Source organism: Lepidochelys kempii, chromosome 1 (assembly GCF_965140265.1).
Source record: "Lepidochelys kempii isolate rLepKem1 chromosome 1, rLepKem1.hap2, whole genome shotgun sequence".
Taxonomy (NCBI): domain Eukaryota; kingdom Metazoa; phylum Chordata; order Testudines; family Cheloniidae; genus Lepidochelys; species Lepidochelys kempii.
The window spans coordinates 242,570,937-242,587,429 of NC_133256.1; the positions used below are offsets into that span (position 1 = coordinate 242,570,937).

The 16,493-nt window shown below is 43.8% G+C and overlaps 1 protein-coding gene and 2 pseudogenes across 1 annotated transcript in view; all 3 read right to left on the reverse strand.

The window, feature by feature from the left end:
• Positions 1–1,896: 1,896 nt before the first annotated feature.
• Positions 1,897–8,142, reverse strand: LOC140908407 (TRPM8 channel-associated factor 2-like; annotated as a pseudogene).
• A 1,796-nt stretch (positions 8,143–9,938) lies between these two features.
• LOC140908451 (TRPM8 channel-associated factor 1-like) lies at positions 9,939–11,428 on the reverse strand (annotated as a pseudogene).
• A 3,431-nt stretch (positions 11,429–14,859) lies between these two features.
• OVCH1 (ovochymase 1) overlaps positions 14,860–16,493 on the reverse strand; it is a 53,765-nt gene continuing 52,131 nt past the window's right edge. The window contains exons 34-35 of the mRNA XM_073321015.1: positions 15,568–15,701; positions 14,860–15,328 (exon numbers count right to left, since the gene is read on the reverse strand). Of these exons, the coding sequence (XP_073177116.1) occupies positions 15,164–15,328; positions 15,568–15,701 (299 nt within the window). The 3' untranslated portion in view covers positions 14,860–15,163. The remainder of the gene's footprint in view (positions 15,329–15,567; positions 15,702–16,493) is intronic.

The window sequence follows — 16,493 nt, forward strand, 5'->3', positions numbered from 1 at the left end:
GCAGAGGCCTAAATGTGGATTTAAGGGGTTAACTGTGGGCTTCTATTTTAGACCATCATGGCCATTTTCTCCCCAAGACTTAAAATTGTTAAAGTTTTGTAGCATTAAAATTTATTTTATTTCTAATTTTGAGCACCCATGGAGTGTACGACACAAAGTCGGTGAGAAGTTGCAGCAGCAGTGGAAATGCAGGGTAGAACTTCAGATAAACTTCTTACATCCACCTTCCCCTCTTGGAAGCCTCAGATCTGCTTGCATTAACACTCTTACTTGAGCCAAAAAATTATTACAGTGACTTCCTGGGTGCTTGGGATTAGTCAGTTTCCCCTGAGCTAAGCTACCCAACTCACCTTCTTATACTGTATCACCATTCAGGGGGCTTGATTTTTTTTCCTTTTTGTTCAGTGTATTTTATGATAAATTTTACTATGTGTTACATTTCCTTGTTTGTTTGTAAATGAATGATAATTAAACCTTTGATGCATTCTCTGCTGTTCTAAAAGATTATTAAAATCTTGTGTCAGTTGGAAAGACTCAGTATATAGTACCTCTTCCTTCATTCAAACACCGGGTAGTTTGTTCCTCCATTTAATTTGACTGAGACTTCAGGAACTAATTAAATTCCCTGTTTTATGGACAATAAGAAATTATCTGGTCTGCCCATAAAATGCAGAGACTGAAGCATAATGGTAGGCCCTGATGCAGTGAATTCCCCTAGAAGTTATTATTCTGATCTTATTATATTGTAATGCTGACAAAACACAGAAGTTAAAATGAAACATCCAGCCTAGAAGCTACACGTTGATCTGACCAGTATTCTCCTGCCTGGCTCCTTTTATGTCAGTTACTTCCAAGCCAATGCTACTGCAAGAAAGCCATCATCATCTAGGAGCTCAACCCTTGTAATGTCTTTCTAGTCCACCCAATTACAAAGTGAGCTCCATAATTTCAGTCAGTCATTCTTCCTAAAAACTATAACAGTTTACAAGCTGAGCATCCGCCCTGAACACTGGCAGATGTACAAAACCCATAACTTTCTTCCAGTCCCCCTCCCACCCAAATGCAGTCACAGAGCCAACACTACTGCTGTCCCTCTCTCAAGCGGACCTGGTCTCGGCCACAACCCTATCCCTCTCTCACTGCTTCTTTCCAGTCTCTTATCTCTGGTGCAGGAGTCATGTACATACAATGGGTTTCCTTCCATAAAAATGCAAAGGGGTTACCCTGTTTGCACATGTGTCCTGTTTCCAGGACAAACATGTAACCATGCACTGGAGCCCTGATGGAGGTGTCCCCTCAATTTCCCCATATATATGCTCACCATACATCAGGAAGCTGGGAGCGAGGATTGTACCTACTGAAGGTGTGTTCAATCCCCAGTTCAGGCCAGTCACTAAATGCCACCATGATGACCTGGGTTTTCTTCCTTAAAGAGAAAGGAATCAGCATATTCAGAAGGAAATTCAGGTGCACGACAGATATTTGTCTCACATGACCAAGAAAGCAGATCCAGGAAATACCTCTCTCTAGGTCCTTATAAACCATACCCATCACTACAGTATCTAAGTCTGAAACGGATAGTACATTTACACCCTGGAGAGTCTAATACAGTTTTATTATATTTATAATATTCCTATATTATAGGAGACATAAAACTCTCAAAGATCTTTAGAACATTACAGCTAATATTTCTCATGACTAAGTCATCTTTTTCATTGGGTTCTTATCCCAGTTGGGCAGAGATTCCAGTTTCTTGGAAACTTCCACCTTAATAGGCCATCCCCATGTCCTAAAGAAAGGGGCCAAATTCTTCTTCACTTGCTGAGAAAACTTCTCTGCCCATAGGTTCATCTTGGAAGGGTTGTCCATTGGGATGTTAGACATTTTCTGGTAGTCTCAGAAGAGCTGAATGAAGGGTTCCCAGCCAAGGGCTTCCTGCAGCTAGGGAGCAACAAGGAGCAGCATTAAAGCTGTAGCCTATGCCCCTAAATTAAGGTTAACCAAAGACATTGCACCTCATCCCACCTCCTGAACATTCATGATCAAGCTTACACTTACACCTCATGAACATTAATGGTTACCACATCTCCGAGTACCTAGTTCTTTGGTAACGGTCATCTTGGGGGGAAAGCTATTGAAAATATGCTTCAGTGTTCAGACTTAAATGGTCAGGAGGGACCTTGAAAATTGTTCTACTCTGAAAAGTGACTCTCAAAATGTTATCTTGGGTCTCTGTAGTTCATGTGACCCACAAGTTTCCAAATCAGGCATGCTCAGTTTACAACTAAGATGAGGTTTATTTCAAAAGCCAGCCCTGAAAATTCAGCCTGAAATCTGGGACACACCTGGGTTCTTAACTGTTTGCATATCAGCAGTAATAAAGGCTTTGCAGACTGAACTAGGCCCCCACTAACATCTGTGCAACACCATTGTTTTCAGTGGATTTCTGTGTGTGTAAGAGAGTCAAACCATTCTATTTATGATGCACAAGAAAGTATAGGAAACAGCTAGTGTTCTCTTAGTTCTGCAGAACCAATCTAGCTAACAGGAGTGAACAGTTTTCTCACCAAAGTGAATAGATATGCTCTAGCAGTACGTGTGTGAAGTAAGAAGGTTCCATTTTCAAATGAGTCACCTTCCAGAGTGGAAACACACTTTAGCTTGCATATTTTAATGTGCTGATTGGTGTGTGTGTGCCACCATTGCCTTCTATTAAACAATGTGTCAGAGTTGCTCAAATATATGTGACTATAGCATCCTCTAAATGGCCTTAGGCCCATAATAAATAAGCCATACAGTGGACGGATTCTCATCTAGCTGCAGTTCAGTACTCAGTTGGGCGAGGTCTCTGCTTTTCCACCTGTTGCTAGACCAATGAATTTACTGAATGGAGCACTCAGCTGGGCATTCCATGACTCAAAGTGTTGAAAGAGGGGTGGAGTGGAAATCAATGTAGCCATGTGGGAAGCAATCCCTTCCCCCTTCCCTCAGAATCCCATTATTACTCCTGGGGGAATTCTGCATTACTGCATGTGCGCATAATTCATGGCCCCTGCAGATTTCTTTGCTTACCCGCAGAAAAATGACTTCTGACAGGGAAGCAAAGGGAAGCCACAAGAGTGGTCATGCGCCCACTCCCCAGCAGCGCAGACAGGTCGGTTTGGGCACCTAAGGCAGCTAGTAGAGACATAAATCACTGCCTGATGGTGTGGTAGGCATGAGAGAGAGAGACACACATACATTCTGTCCCTCTTATGCTCACTGTTGTGGCACACTCAGCATGGAGGGGCAGGGTTTTGGGGCGTTTCTGAGGAGGTAGGCATGGGGCAGGCTCTGTTCCCTCAGGCAGAGGAGACTGTAGCAGCCTGCCTGCTAAGTGAATTGTTCCCTTTATTCTTAGTGAATTCCCCCAGGAGTATAAAACAGATGTAAAAATTTTAAGGCTCCTTTACCTTACCAGAGTGGTGTAAAGGAGCGTTATTGTAAAGGACAGTATGGCCTTATAAATGCTTATGGTGCTTTAGTGATGAGAAATGGTCCAAATTTTTGGACTGAAAACATTTCCTATCAAAATGTGCTCCATGAACTGTTTGCTACTGACCTTTCTGGGGATGGTCAGAGGCAGTATAAAGTATGAGTCCGAGTACCCAACCCTCACTTGTTCTTCAGTTGCCTATGATGTAACACTGATAACATGCCTGCATATATTTGTTGACTAAATAATTAGAAGTAAAGGGTCAATCCTAGCTACATTATTATTAGACGGGGGGGGGGGGGGAGTGAGGATTTCCTCCAGTGCTCCCCACTCCCATTCTCCATCCATTGTATTGTAGTTTAAATAAGTAAGTGTCTACACTACAGCATTGCTGCCACCGCTATAAAGTTCCCCACTACACTGACCTAATAACGCCACCTCCATGAGAGGTGAAGCACTTAGGTTGATGTAGTTAGTGCAATGCAGCGTCTGTGTAGACACTGCATTACTTATATCGCCCGTCAGCACGGTGCAGAGATCCCAAGGGGGAGCCCGGCTCCTGGCACTGAGAACCCGGGCTCTCAGCCCCCTACGCTGCCCTACTTAAGTTGGTGCAAGTGCTCCTGGTGAGGATGCACATCAGTGGCAGAAGGGCAGTGTGAACATGAAAAAACACAGTAATTACTATGGGGGTGGTACGTCGACCTAACGTAGGTCAACTTAATTGTCTAGTGTAGATAAGGCCTTAAATACACTTTCCATGCACACATGGCTCCTGTCCACATCAATGGGAGTGCTGATGTGTTTTTGTCTCTCCCCACCGGTTGTTGTTTTTTAATAAAGTAATTGTTTTGATTGGAAAGCAATCTTTATTCCATTAATTGAAAGCAAACAAAGCTCTGCAAAGGAACAGGCAGTTTTCTTACACCGTCATAGTGCATCATCTGCACCAATCACAGTCACCTCCTAGCATTACAAGCTCTGCACTCTTGAGCATAGCAAGAAATATTAGTGGCTTTCAGCTTCAAATTGCTGCCTCCAGGCATCCCTGATCCTTATGACCCCAGGCTGCACCTCTCTAATAGCCCTGGACTCTGGCTGTTCAAACTCAGCCTCCAGGCACTGAGCCTCAGCAGTCCAACCCTGAGTGAAGCTTTCACCCTTTCCTTCACAAATATTATGGAGCGACCAGCACACGGCTATAAGCATAGGAATATTGTGATTGGCCAGGTCCATCCTCCCATATAGACAGCACCAGTGGGCCTTTAAATGGCCAAAAGCACACTCAGTCATTCAGCACTTGCTCAGCCTGTTGTTGAACCGCTCCTTGCTGCTGTCAAGGTGCCCAGTGTATGGCTTCATAAGCCATGGCATTAAGGAGTAGGCAGGGTCTCCCAGGCTCACAACAGGCATTTCGACTTTCCCTACAGTGATCGGCTGGTCCGGGAAGAAAGTCCCTGCTTACAGCTTCCTGAACAGGCCAGTGTTCCGAAAGATGTATGCATCATGCACCTTTCCGGACCAGCATGTGTCAATGTCCGTGAAATGCTCACGGTGATCCAAAAGTGCCTGGAGAACCATTGAGAAATACCCCTTTCTATTAATGTACTCGGTGGCTAGGTGGTCCGGTGCCAGAATTGGAATATGCATGCCATCTATCGCCCCTCTGCAGTTAGGGAAGCCCATTTGTGCAAAGCCATCCACAGTGTCATGCACGTTGCCCAAAGTCATGGTCTTTCAGAGTAGGATGTGATTAATGGCTCTGCACACTTCCATCAACATGAGTCCAATGGTCGACTTTCCCACTTTGAACTGGTTAGCGAGTGATCTGTAGCAGTCTGGAATAGCCAGCTTCCACAGCGCAATCGCCATGCGCTTCTCCAATGTCAGGGCAGCTCTCCTTCTCGTGTCCTTACGCCACAGGGCTGGGGTGAGCTCATCACACAGTCCCATGAATGTGGCTTGTCTCATCCGAAAGTTCTGCAGCCATGGCTCATCATCCCAGACGTGCATCACGCTGTGATCCCACCACTCAGTGCTCGTTTCCCGAGCCCAAAAGCAGCGTTTCACTGTGGTCAGCACCTTTGTGAATGCCACAAGCAATCTCATATCGAAGCTACTACGCGTGTCAAGATCAGTGTCGCACTCCTCTTGCCTTTGTGGTTTAAGGAATAACTCCACTGCCACTTGTGATGTGTTAGTCATGAGCAAGCAGCATATTGGTCAACAGTGCGGGATCCATTCCTGCAGACTGAAGAGGCAGAGCGCGCAGTACACAAACTGCTGAAAGATGGTGCCAAATGCGGACAGAAGCACAGGGATTGCTGGGATGTGAAGCAATACATCATGGGGCATTGGGACAGGACCCAGGATGCCCCACAACCCCCTCCGCCTTCCCACAACTCTTAGCGGCTGATGAGGAAGAGATGCTCTGTGGGATAGCTGCCCAGAGTGCACCACTCTGAATGCTGCTGCAAGTGTGAACATGCTATTGCGCAGGTAGCTGACAGACAGTGAACACACAAAAGCGGTTTCCCTTCAGCGCTCTGAGTGGCACTGGACCTGCCAGCACTGTAACTCTGCCAGTGTAGACATACCCTCCTTTACCCTCTTCCTAAAGATGTACAGGAAGCACCTTCAGCTATCAAAATATTCCCACTTCTTTCTCTACTCTGTTTGCTTTCAAATTTTTCATTCTCTGACGGACAAAGAACAAGACTGAAAGTAACACACAAAGGACAAGGAAGAATATAGACTATGCTTCCCCAAAATTAATATTAATGTTAAATGAGAAACATGATGCTGCCACTTGGTGGCAGCAAAGGTGAAAGATGAGGAAAAAAAAAGCACTTGCAAGCATTGAACAGCTGACTGAGAACTGTTCCAAGTGGAGTCACTGATACTTAGAGGTCTGCTTTTGTTTAGGTCTTCAAAATCAGGAGCTGTAGCAACATTGTCTAGTGAAAGACGTGCAGTGCATTTATCCGTGTACTTACCAAGCCTGAAGAAAGGAGCCCCCATAACCCCTTTCACAGTGATAGGCACGTTACCCAACTGGCTGCCCTTTGGCACTATGATGTAAATGAGGCCACCCCAGAGAGAGAGAGAGAGAGAGAGAGAGAGACAGACATCTCCAGATCTTCAATGCTGTGCTTGCATATCGCCACAGGGGCACGTCTTAGTCCTGTTCTCCATTGCTTTTCCCAGTCCAATACTAAATGACTCAAGCAATTGGCACTTCTTAGAAATGTATTTCCCCTACAGGATTGTAGGGGAAAGTTTACCCTGGCTTCTGAAAGGGATGGACGGAAGAAAATGGACGACACCTAACCCAATAGCCATTGTATATTGAACTTATGGTTAAGGATAAGATTTTGTCATGGAGGTCACGGATTCTGTGAAAGTCACAGATCTCCATGACCTTTGCTGCTTCAGCCCTGGAGCTCCGAGCCGCCGCTGCAGTCCCCACAGCTGTCAGCAGCCATCACAGGCAGTAGGGGGCTGAGTGGTTAGTCCCCACCCCCTGAAGTTAAAAAAAAAAAAAAAAGGGCGGGGGGAGTTCTAAGTGTCACAGACAGGTCACAGGCTTCTGTGAATTTTTGTTTGTTGCCTGCAACCTGTCCCTGACTTTTACTAAAAGTAACTGTCAAAATCTTAACCTTACATATGATTCTATGAACACCAAGCAATATTCTAGGTGTGGTCTTATCAGGCTCATGGAAAGCAGTGCTATTCTTTTGCATGTTCTACAGAGGATACCACCTGTGGGTGGTAGTGAATGGAGAGCTTCTTTCCCCTGGGTTTATGCCGTTGACTTCCACAGTGATGTGAGGGATAGTGGGGAGTTCACAGGATGTTAGCCTAGCACAGTCTGGCAGGGTTTGGCACAGCTCTGTGGCCAGACACAGGAACACTGCCTCCTTGGACCTGTTTGGGACTCTGCATTCCTTGCACACAGGTGGGATCCCATTGCTGTGCAATGTCGTGTACAGGATACTGTGGAGTGAGGAATATGTGGGGCCACCACTGATGGAGATTTGGAGGAATTCCAGGCAGTCCTGCCCCAGTTTCTGGAGCCAGCCCTGGCTAGGTGCTGCTGGAATTGAGAGAGCGCCCTGCAGAAGTGGTAACATTGTGGCTTCTCTGCCAGTTGTAATACTGGGTATTTACCTACCTCCATGTATTGCCCCAAGATGCTGATTCCAAACTGGTTGAGGATTTTGTTGCCAGGATATTCAGCGATAGCATTCTGGTAACTATTTTGGGAAGCCCACCAATAAGCCTGACCTCCAATCAGCAGGCCCCCCTCTCTCTGCCACAAACTCATGGATCTTCTTGGCCTCTGTCACTCTAGGACTGGCAACAGTAAATGCTCAGATTGTCAGTCAGAGCTGAGATCTCTGACACCATCTTCTGCTGAGTTAGCAGGTCATGGAGGCTCTTTAGGTTGGGCTAATTCTCCCTTTCTTCTCAGCACCTAGTCACATAAAGGCATTGAGAAGGAATGGCATCAGCTGCAGCACATAAGTTTGGCTCTCATGCATAGCTACTACCACGGGGCCCTGGATGTAGTGAGCCACCGCAAGAAAACACCAGTAGGAGCCATCCATGCCAAGAGGGAAGGCCAGAGCCCCATGGACGAGCAAATGAGAGGGTGCACCACCCATCACTACGTTTAGTTCAGACACACCCCTCTTAAGAGAAGCTTTAAGTGCCTGCAGAGATCTAGCCCATGTCTGCAAAACCAAGAGAGGTTGCCATCAGGCGAAATGCCAACACTAGCATAGAATCATCTGAGCTGAGACATGAGTCTGGTTCACCCACCCTGCCCACAGTAGGATCAAAATATCCTTCAATCAGAATCACCTGGCTGCCTAAGCCTGTCAGTTCAGCCCTGACAAGGTAATGCCCTTCTGAGCAGTCCTCAGTTCTGCTGGAGATGTTTGAAAAGAGTGTGCACCTAAATCCTTCCTCTTTCTTAGCCACACCCAGCACCAAGCTGGCCCTTCTCTCATTCCACCCAAAATATCCATTCCTTTTCCCCCCAGCAAATCTGGTCTATTTTTTTCCATTTATGAAAAACCAAAGCCTGCTTTTTTTTTTTTAAACTCTTTACTGTGCATCATCATGATGTGGCTGTTACATGTCATTCATTCTTGCCCTTTACCTTCTGTTATATGAAATGGCCATATGTGGGGAACAGTTGGTGAGATGCAAATGACTGACATGGTAGCAGAGATAAAAGGAATGAGAGAGGTGAGGAGATATGCTTTTCACTAAGCAATTCAGCTCTTCAGATATCTGAACACACATTGCTTTGAAGCATAGCAGTAAAATTGGCTGAGTTATATTCCCAGAATTACATGTTTTAAAATGTGATCTTTATAAAAATATTTGTGGAGCACAAACACAGAAGTGTGAATTGCAATGCTACTGCAAAAAAACTGAAAAGATGAGTTTTGTTTCAGCCACAAGTTTCCTATGCAACTTTTGTCAAGTCACTTAGAGTCTCTAGTCTTCACTTGTTTCAATGGCAGATAATCACATATGGTTTTCCAAGCATGAGAACTTTTTAAATTCTTCACCCCAGAGAGCGCTCTGCCATCAATTTAGCGGGTCTTCACTAGACCTGCTAAATTGATGCCCGTGGCATCGATTGCAGCAGTGTCAATCTCCCTGTAGTGAAGACCAGCCCATAGAATGGGACCTCAGGCAGAAGCTTCGCTGTTGAGGCCATCATGTCTCCATTAATAAACCACACAGAGTCTGAACTCAAACCCTGGTCCTACAGCGACAAGAAACAAAATGTTTCTAGCACTTGTGCTATAAGAATATCTCTGTTAACTGCCACCGGTGGAAGGTTCCTTATGTGCAATAAACTGCAACTGTGCTTGCTCACTCTCTCTCTCTCTCTCTCACACATGCTTACCTATCTTGAGCCTGTTTTTCAGAAGTCCTCTGAAAACAAGGCGCATGCTGCCCAATCTTACTCTCATTGCAGTCAACAGCAAAAATCAGTGGGAGCAGGACTGGACCCCCTATATTATCCCATCAAAAATGTACAACTACATTGTGTAATTGCAATGTATTTTTTCCCAAATATAGTTAGCAGGTGAATCTTTAAGGAGAACTAACTATGGAAAATTTTAAAGGGGCGCTAGCCAGCTATTTTTGAGCTAGAGGGGAAAAGTAAACTCAAATTGAGGTAATTTTTGATGACTTGTTATTAAGAAAGAGTTTCACCAATTTCCTTCAAACTGGAATTTTTAAAAATTTATTTATTGCCTTCAGTGACTGTACAGTATTTTTCAGGCCAAACAGATTTTCCATCTTGAAGTTATAAGGATGTTAACAAAGAGCTTTATAATGGAAGCAGACTGACACCTTCATTATGGAGAGGCTACATAATATTTTACAGTACTTTTAGTGATACCTTTAAACAGGTATAGAATGGTTCTGATACTCATGGAGTGATCAGAGGAATCACTGACACCGTTCCTGAGATGTCAAAGATCCCTGTCTCAGCATATCTGACTGTGAAGTACATGCCAGCTGCACGGGTGACACGGTCCCAGGGAAATCAAACAGCGCTCTCTCTGGGCTGTGCTCATAGGCCCAAGGCCAAGCCTGATGCCTAGTGAGCAACCTCCCACCTTTCTTTACAAACTGGATTAGGTCCCTCATCTGTGTATCATCATAGCCATCTGTACAATAAATGCCGAGTGAGGAAGTGACTTTGCAGAGCAGGGCTGCATTCTAGTGCCAGACCTACGGAGAGCTCTCTCATGGAGATTGAAGTTGTTGTGGACCCCCCACCACTGCTTGGGGGGGGAAGATACTGAGCCAGGTGACAGCATTTTGAAGGAACTGAGCCATCTTGGTCTTCCCCAGGTATCCCTTGTGAGCTACCAGCACTATCCAGCCCTTCCCATACTGCGAGGTAGCGATCAGGACCTGCCCCTGAGGGTTCACCAGCACTGGGAAGGCGGTCTCTCCGATGAGCAGCAGCTCACAAGGAACACAGTCACCAGTCAGGTCCCAGGCCTGGACACCAGCCACCAGCAAATCATAGACAGCAGAAGGATCCGTATGAGGCTTCTTTCTGTCTAGAGTAGACACCATAATAAAAACACATTCACACAAGATCTGGTCCTCCTTTTCCAGGTGTGGCCTGGCTGTGCCACAGGCCAGGATACAATGCTATAACCACAAATCACAGCCAACATGTCTCTTTACTATCTGCAATGCCTACCACACTATCATCCCCTTGAATCCTGGACTCTGTGTACCAGTACCAGAGAGTCAGCACTAAAGGCAAACGTATGCTGCACTGGGGCATAGAATCGGAGGACAGAGTGTTGTGTAGCTTATGTAAAACTCTAAATGAGCCATTAGTTCATATTTAAATACAGAATGGACCTTGCATGTACACGCGCATATACCTATTCCCCCCCTTCCTAGTCATATTATATATATTTTAAGAGACACTTGCCAAGTTCAGGGCTGAACTAAAAGCTATTCTTTCTGTGCAACTTCTCTTTTGAATGCAGCTGACAAACCGAGAGAGTTTTATCTCAGAAATGATGTAGCCGTATTTATGCTTTTTCTCCAGCAAAATTGCTCACCCATTAGCAATTATTTTAAACAGTCCCAAGATCAAATTAAAAAATATATCAAGAGAATGCTATGAAAAGTGAGGAGATAGAGATGTGAACAACCGCTAGAATAGAATTTGGGTACAGAGTTCAGAAACTTGTAAAACATACCCACAAAACCTTCATCCCACTAACCGAGAAGGTAACAGCCTGTCAATTAACAGTTCCAGTTTTTAAAAGTACATTTGGGGTGTAAGTCAGAATTCTCTGCTCTTACACCGTGGTCACATTTTACACCCACTCCATACACATGTAAGTTACTTTCCACTGAACTGTACGTTGTGCAGTCAATGCCCATTGTTTAAGTCACTCCTGAATAGGAGCTAGTATTTACCTAGTGATACAGCCATGCTTCAGTTAATCCCCACCAAAACAAATATCTTAATATTTATACTACATCGGGTACTGAATGAAATGGAAGACCTGCTAATCAGCAGTACGTTTTTGCTATGCTTTCAAGGAATATGGTTTACACCCTGTAGATTCAGGAATTGTTACCAAGCCCCTCTAAAATCTTCCATAGCAAAGTCCTATCAGACAGCAGCAGCTAATTTTAAAAGCGATTGTCCAGTAGAGGAAGGGTAAAAGTATCCAAAAGCATGTAAGCAACTTTGGAGCTTACTTCCCATTTTAAGAAGCGACTTCTGCTCCTACATCATTTAAAGTCACATTTGAAAATGGGGTGTAAGCTCCAAAGTTATAGGAAAGTTTTGGAAATTTTTACCCCCAACGTAACAGGAAAAGCATAGCCTTGGTGAAAAACTGCATTGTTTAAAAGGGTGAGAGAAATGACGAAGCATTAAAACTGCAGCAAGCAGGTTTGGAGGAGAGAAATCATCAGTAAGGCTGCAGTATTTCTTCAGATAAAATTCCTTGTTTTTCAGCTGCATTCAAAAGAGGTTGTACAGAGAGAATAGGTTTCAATTCTGCTCTAAACTTGGCTGTGTATCTAATATAGTTAACAAAGGAGGAAATGGGTGTGTATGTGTATACATAAATACACGCACACACACACAGTCTTACATACAGACACCAAACCAAACCTTTCATCCAAGAACTTACTATTTTCACAAACAGAAGAGGGTTCTCTCCTGGCCTCCCGCTCCTATGTCAACTTCCAATTCAGCACACTAGCTTCTTTTCCCACTCAATTCAATTATTGTGGTGCGTGCTCAACATCTCTGAAGATCAGATCATTTGTGTGTCTTCCTTACCTTTCCTTTAGGTGTAACATCACCAGCTATAGTAGGGGAAATCTAGAGTCCTGAACTCAGGTCCTGGCTAGTAAGGAAGAGAATAAATTATTTTCCAAGTAATTTGTTTCAGAAACATATTGATTTGTTATTTTTAGGTCTATACAGTGTTCTTTTAATTATTCTGAGTCTTTAAAAAAAAAGTATTTCCTGTAAGACCTTTGTCTTACAAATAAAATAAAAATAAATAACTACAAATTCACAGCAAGCCACCTGGAACAATAAAAGGAATAGGTCTAGGATCCTGAATATTGAGCAGGAACCTTGAATATATAGTAGGTCACTTCCACAGTTTCCAGTTGTTCCTATTTACTTTCTTCAGGAGAAAACAGCTATTTGGTGAGAGACTACTTAAGACACCTAGTATGGTTAGGTATTTCTGTTTCTTCAAACTGCAGCTACCGATAACAGACAAGAAGGCATCTCAGCTCAGCACTGGCCAAGGACAGCTGGCTTACCTTATAGCTATTGAAAATATTCAGAAGGACTTTTGTAAAGTCACATGAGCTTATGATCCAAGGAGCAGGTCATACGCCAAAGTGAAAGAAAAATTAAATCCCCACCCTTCCAGTAGAAGTGATTAACACTAGGTCTCTTGAATCTGAAAATTTTGTGCAAACAGGAGTGTAAGCTGCTGTCCTTTATTGACTCCTTGTCAGAATTACAAGCTCTCCATGTATATTTTGGAATCTGGAAGCAGGTGATCTGACTTCAGAATCAGTAAGCATCAATCTAAATCGGTCATTCAGAATTCTTTCCCCAAAACTTCTGAAGTTCAGTGTTATTTTGATATACACAAAGCAACCATGTAATTTGTCTAAATTACTTTAATTGTAGGTGAAGGGAAAACAAGAAATCAGAACAGAAAAGTCAAATCTCTAGGAGATCATGTGAACAGCGCATTTTTCTTCCATAACACCTTGTCTCACCTTTTGTCCCAAAAATGGCAGCTGCCTCTATAGACAGAGGACTTCTAGTAGTGTCTGAGCACACAATATGGTCTACTCATGATTTTAGAGTCTCTCTCCTATTTGGTGTTTTTCTTAATGCCCCAGAGTCATGTGACTGTGAGAATCTCAGCTTTTGTTGGGGAAAATTTTTTCCCCCCGATCTTTTCTCCTTAACTACAAGGGCTAAAAACATGAATCCTAAAAACCACAAGGTAAATAAATAGCCCTAAATGTATTTTTTTAAGCTAATCTCATAATTTTGAGAGGGTCTGACTCATGTTTTTTTAAATGTTCGGCCTTGGCAGTACAGATAGCAGTTGGACAAAGGCCTAGGTGTGTCTTACTCCCACGCCACTCTTTGCGGCTGTAGTAGTTTTTAATACTTATTTCTAGTGCTGTGGGAGGGCTGCATGTATGGCATGGCTGGAAGCATCTGACAGGATGAGCACTTAGTGCATCTTCGTGACCCCACACAGTGCTATCAGAGACAAGAAGCATGCACAGAAAAAGCTCGGAAGATGTAAGTTTGATGCAAGAACAGGAGTTCATGAATCTATTTAACTTAATCTAAAACTAACAAAGCAAGGAACAGATTTCTCGATAAAGAAACAAAAGCCGGTTAGCTAAATGAAGCGTCTTGATGCTATCTAGCTGCAGTAATTTCTTCCAACTAGTCATCCCCACCTTTAAAAGAGAATGGGGGAAGGGGTAGCTTTTTTTTTTTTTTTTTAAAAAGATCTCAGGATCCTCTTCCCTCACAGATCCTTTCCTGCCAAGGTAATTCTTTCTTAGTCACCCTGGAGCCCCCCCCCTATATAAAGGGTGTGTGAGAGGAGCATAAACTCCATGGTAAATTGGACAGATCCACCCCATCCCCTTACACCTTGAAGAATTTTAAAAATAAATAAACAAACAAACCGCCATAGAGCTGCACCTCACATCCTGTTACAGTTGCTGACAGCTGATTTCCTCCAATTGCCAGACCAACCATGCACCACCCAGCCTGCCCAGAATGGCCACTGAAACGTGAGGTCATGGGGGACAAGACTAGTAGCAGTGGGAGATACACCACACTCTTGTTCTAATTCCGGTTCCTCATTGGGTGGTTGACGGTTACCTTCTACAATGTTTTCATTTACATCATCTTCCCATGAATAATAAAGACTGGGAAGGGACATGGTCACTCAGCTTACATGTCTGTGCTTTTCCCTCCTTTTCTTGGCACCTTTACCCTGTAACAGCTGGTCAAGATGTTTCTTCATTATCTCCCCTTTTACTTCTACCAGACAAGGCACTTGGTTTCAACAAGACTATCTAAGTGCAGGGTATTAAGTACAGTGGCGATCCTGAACTGAATCTGACCAGCTGGTCTGTATTATGCTTTTGGGAATAGTGGATCTAAAAAGTTCTGTCAGTGGTCAAGGGCACAGCAGCTGAACATTGCCAGGCTAAATATATATATTTAAAAAACACACACACACGTCGTTTGTACATTAATGCAGCACTATTGACTTCAGAAGAACTGCACTAATTTAGACCAGCAGAGAATTTGGCCCTAATAATGGCAATGCTAACCGTGTACGGAGAGATGTGTATCCATGTACATACACCTATTGGGAAACGGATTTTTCGTGCTAGAGTTGCCAGTGTGTTGGATTTGCCATTCGAAGAAGACAGTTGAGACTGAGCATTAGTACAGTCACTTCAGATGTTTAAAGAAAAATCAGGGTATGTGACAGATGCTGCCATATTTCTTGGGTATTTTTACCGTGCATATTTCACACATTCCTCCCCATTTAAAAAGGGAGAATTAAAAGTTCAGTTCAGCAATCACACTTTTCCATTAGTGACTGAAGAAATCCAGTCCCTGTAGGCAGAAATTCGGGTATAAACCGTTGGTGACGCTGGATGGCAATTATCACTGCCCCAGCTCACAATGCCGATCAGCTTATAATACCCATTTTTCATGCATATCAGTGGCCCTCCAGAATCTCCCTGTAAAAAGGGGGGGAAAAAAAGTTACTTGCTGCTACTAGAGAGTAAAGAGGGTTTTTTAATCAGATCACAAATATTTAGATCAGCTGAGTTACCAGGGTCCTGTTTCAAACTCTGACCTTCAACGATATATTAGTAGTATCACCACAGTGCCTAGGAGCTCATTAGGTAAGCTACATTTTTGCCACCAGTAGTAGCCTGGAAAGCAAGTATTCATATCCCCCACTCCAAGTACATACCGAGCAAGCAGTTGCTCCAGCAGCTCCACCACAAATGTTGGTATTTTTAATATCCTGTCCCCAGTAGCTCACACAGGCCTCGTTGGAGAGGAGAGGTATATTTGTCTGCTGCAGCCTGATGGAGTATTCATCCTCTAGTGAAAACAAAGGATGCATAGAGACGTGCCATTGAGGCAGGATGACAAGAGGTTACATATTTAAGACATGTACTATGTCAGTTATCCTCTAACCTTTTCAGCCAGGCCAGGCATCTCTTGACACTACAATTTGGGGATTACTATTGCAGAAATTATTTCCATTTACACATAATTTTAGAACCTTGCATCATTTCATATGCACATTCGACACATTGCATGGAATGAGATTCCATGTGTGTCTTCAGAGAACAAGAATTCCCCTCCACTCACACAGGCAGGTATAACTCACTGCACCGGTGTCATCAGCTGGGTTTGAACCCTGGATCCCAAGAGCTAAAATTATAGCTGAGGGTCAGCTGAGCTAAATCATGAACTAAGTCCATTCACTGGAAGCACTATAGGGACCAGCCATTGAATGAGGACAAAGCCCCACCCTCCTGTAGCACAGTTACACATGCATGCAGTGAGCCAACAGAACACCGAGAGTATGTTAATAAACCCTTGCCAGGAAAAAGTCAGGGGAGAACCCCCCACAAAAAACCAAACAACTTTCCTGGTCCTCTTGTACTATCATTCAAGAACAATTAGGGGTTTAACACCAGCTCCTCCACCCCCAAGTGGAGATCATCTAACACCACCAAAATACCAATTGACAAGGGTTAAGGAGATCAGAGGCATCTAGATACCATGAGAATTGTCTCACCACATTCAAGTTTGTTGTTACCCTTTCTCTACCCTATGTTTTAACAGGGGGAGGTTTCTGGGACAGTCACTATGCCTTCTTTCCTG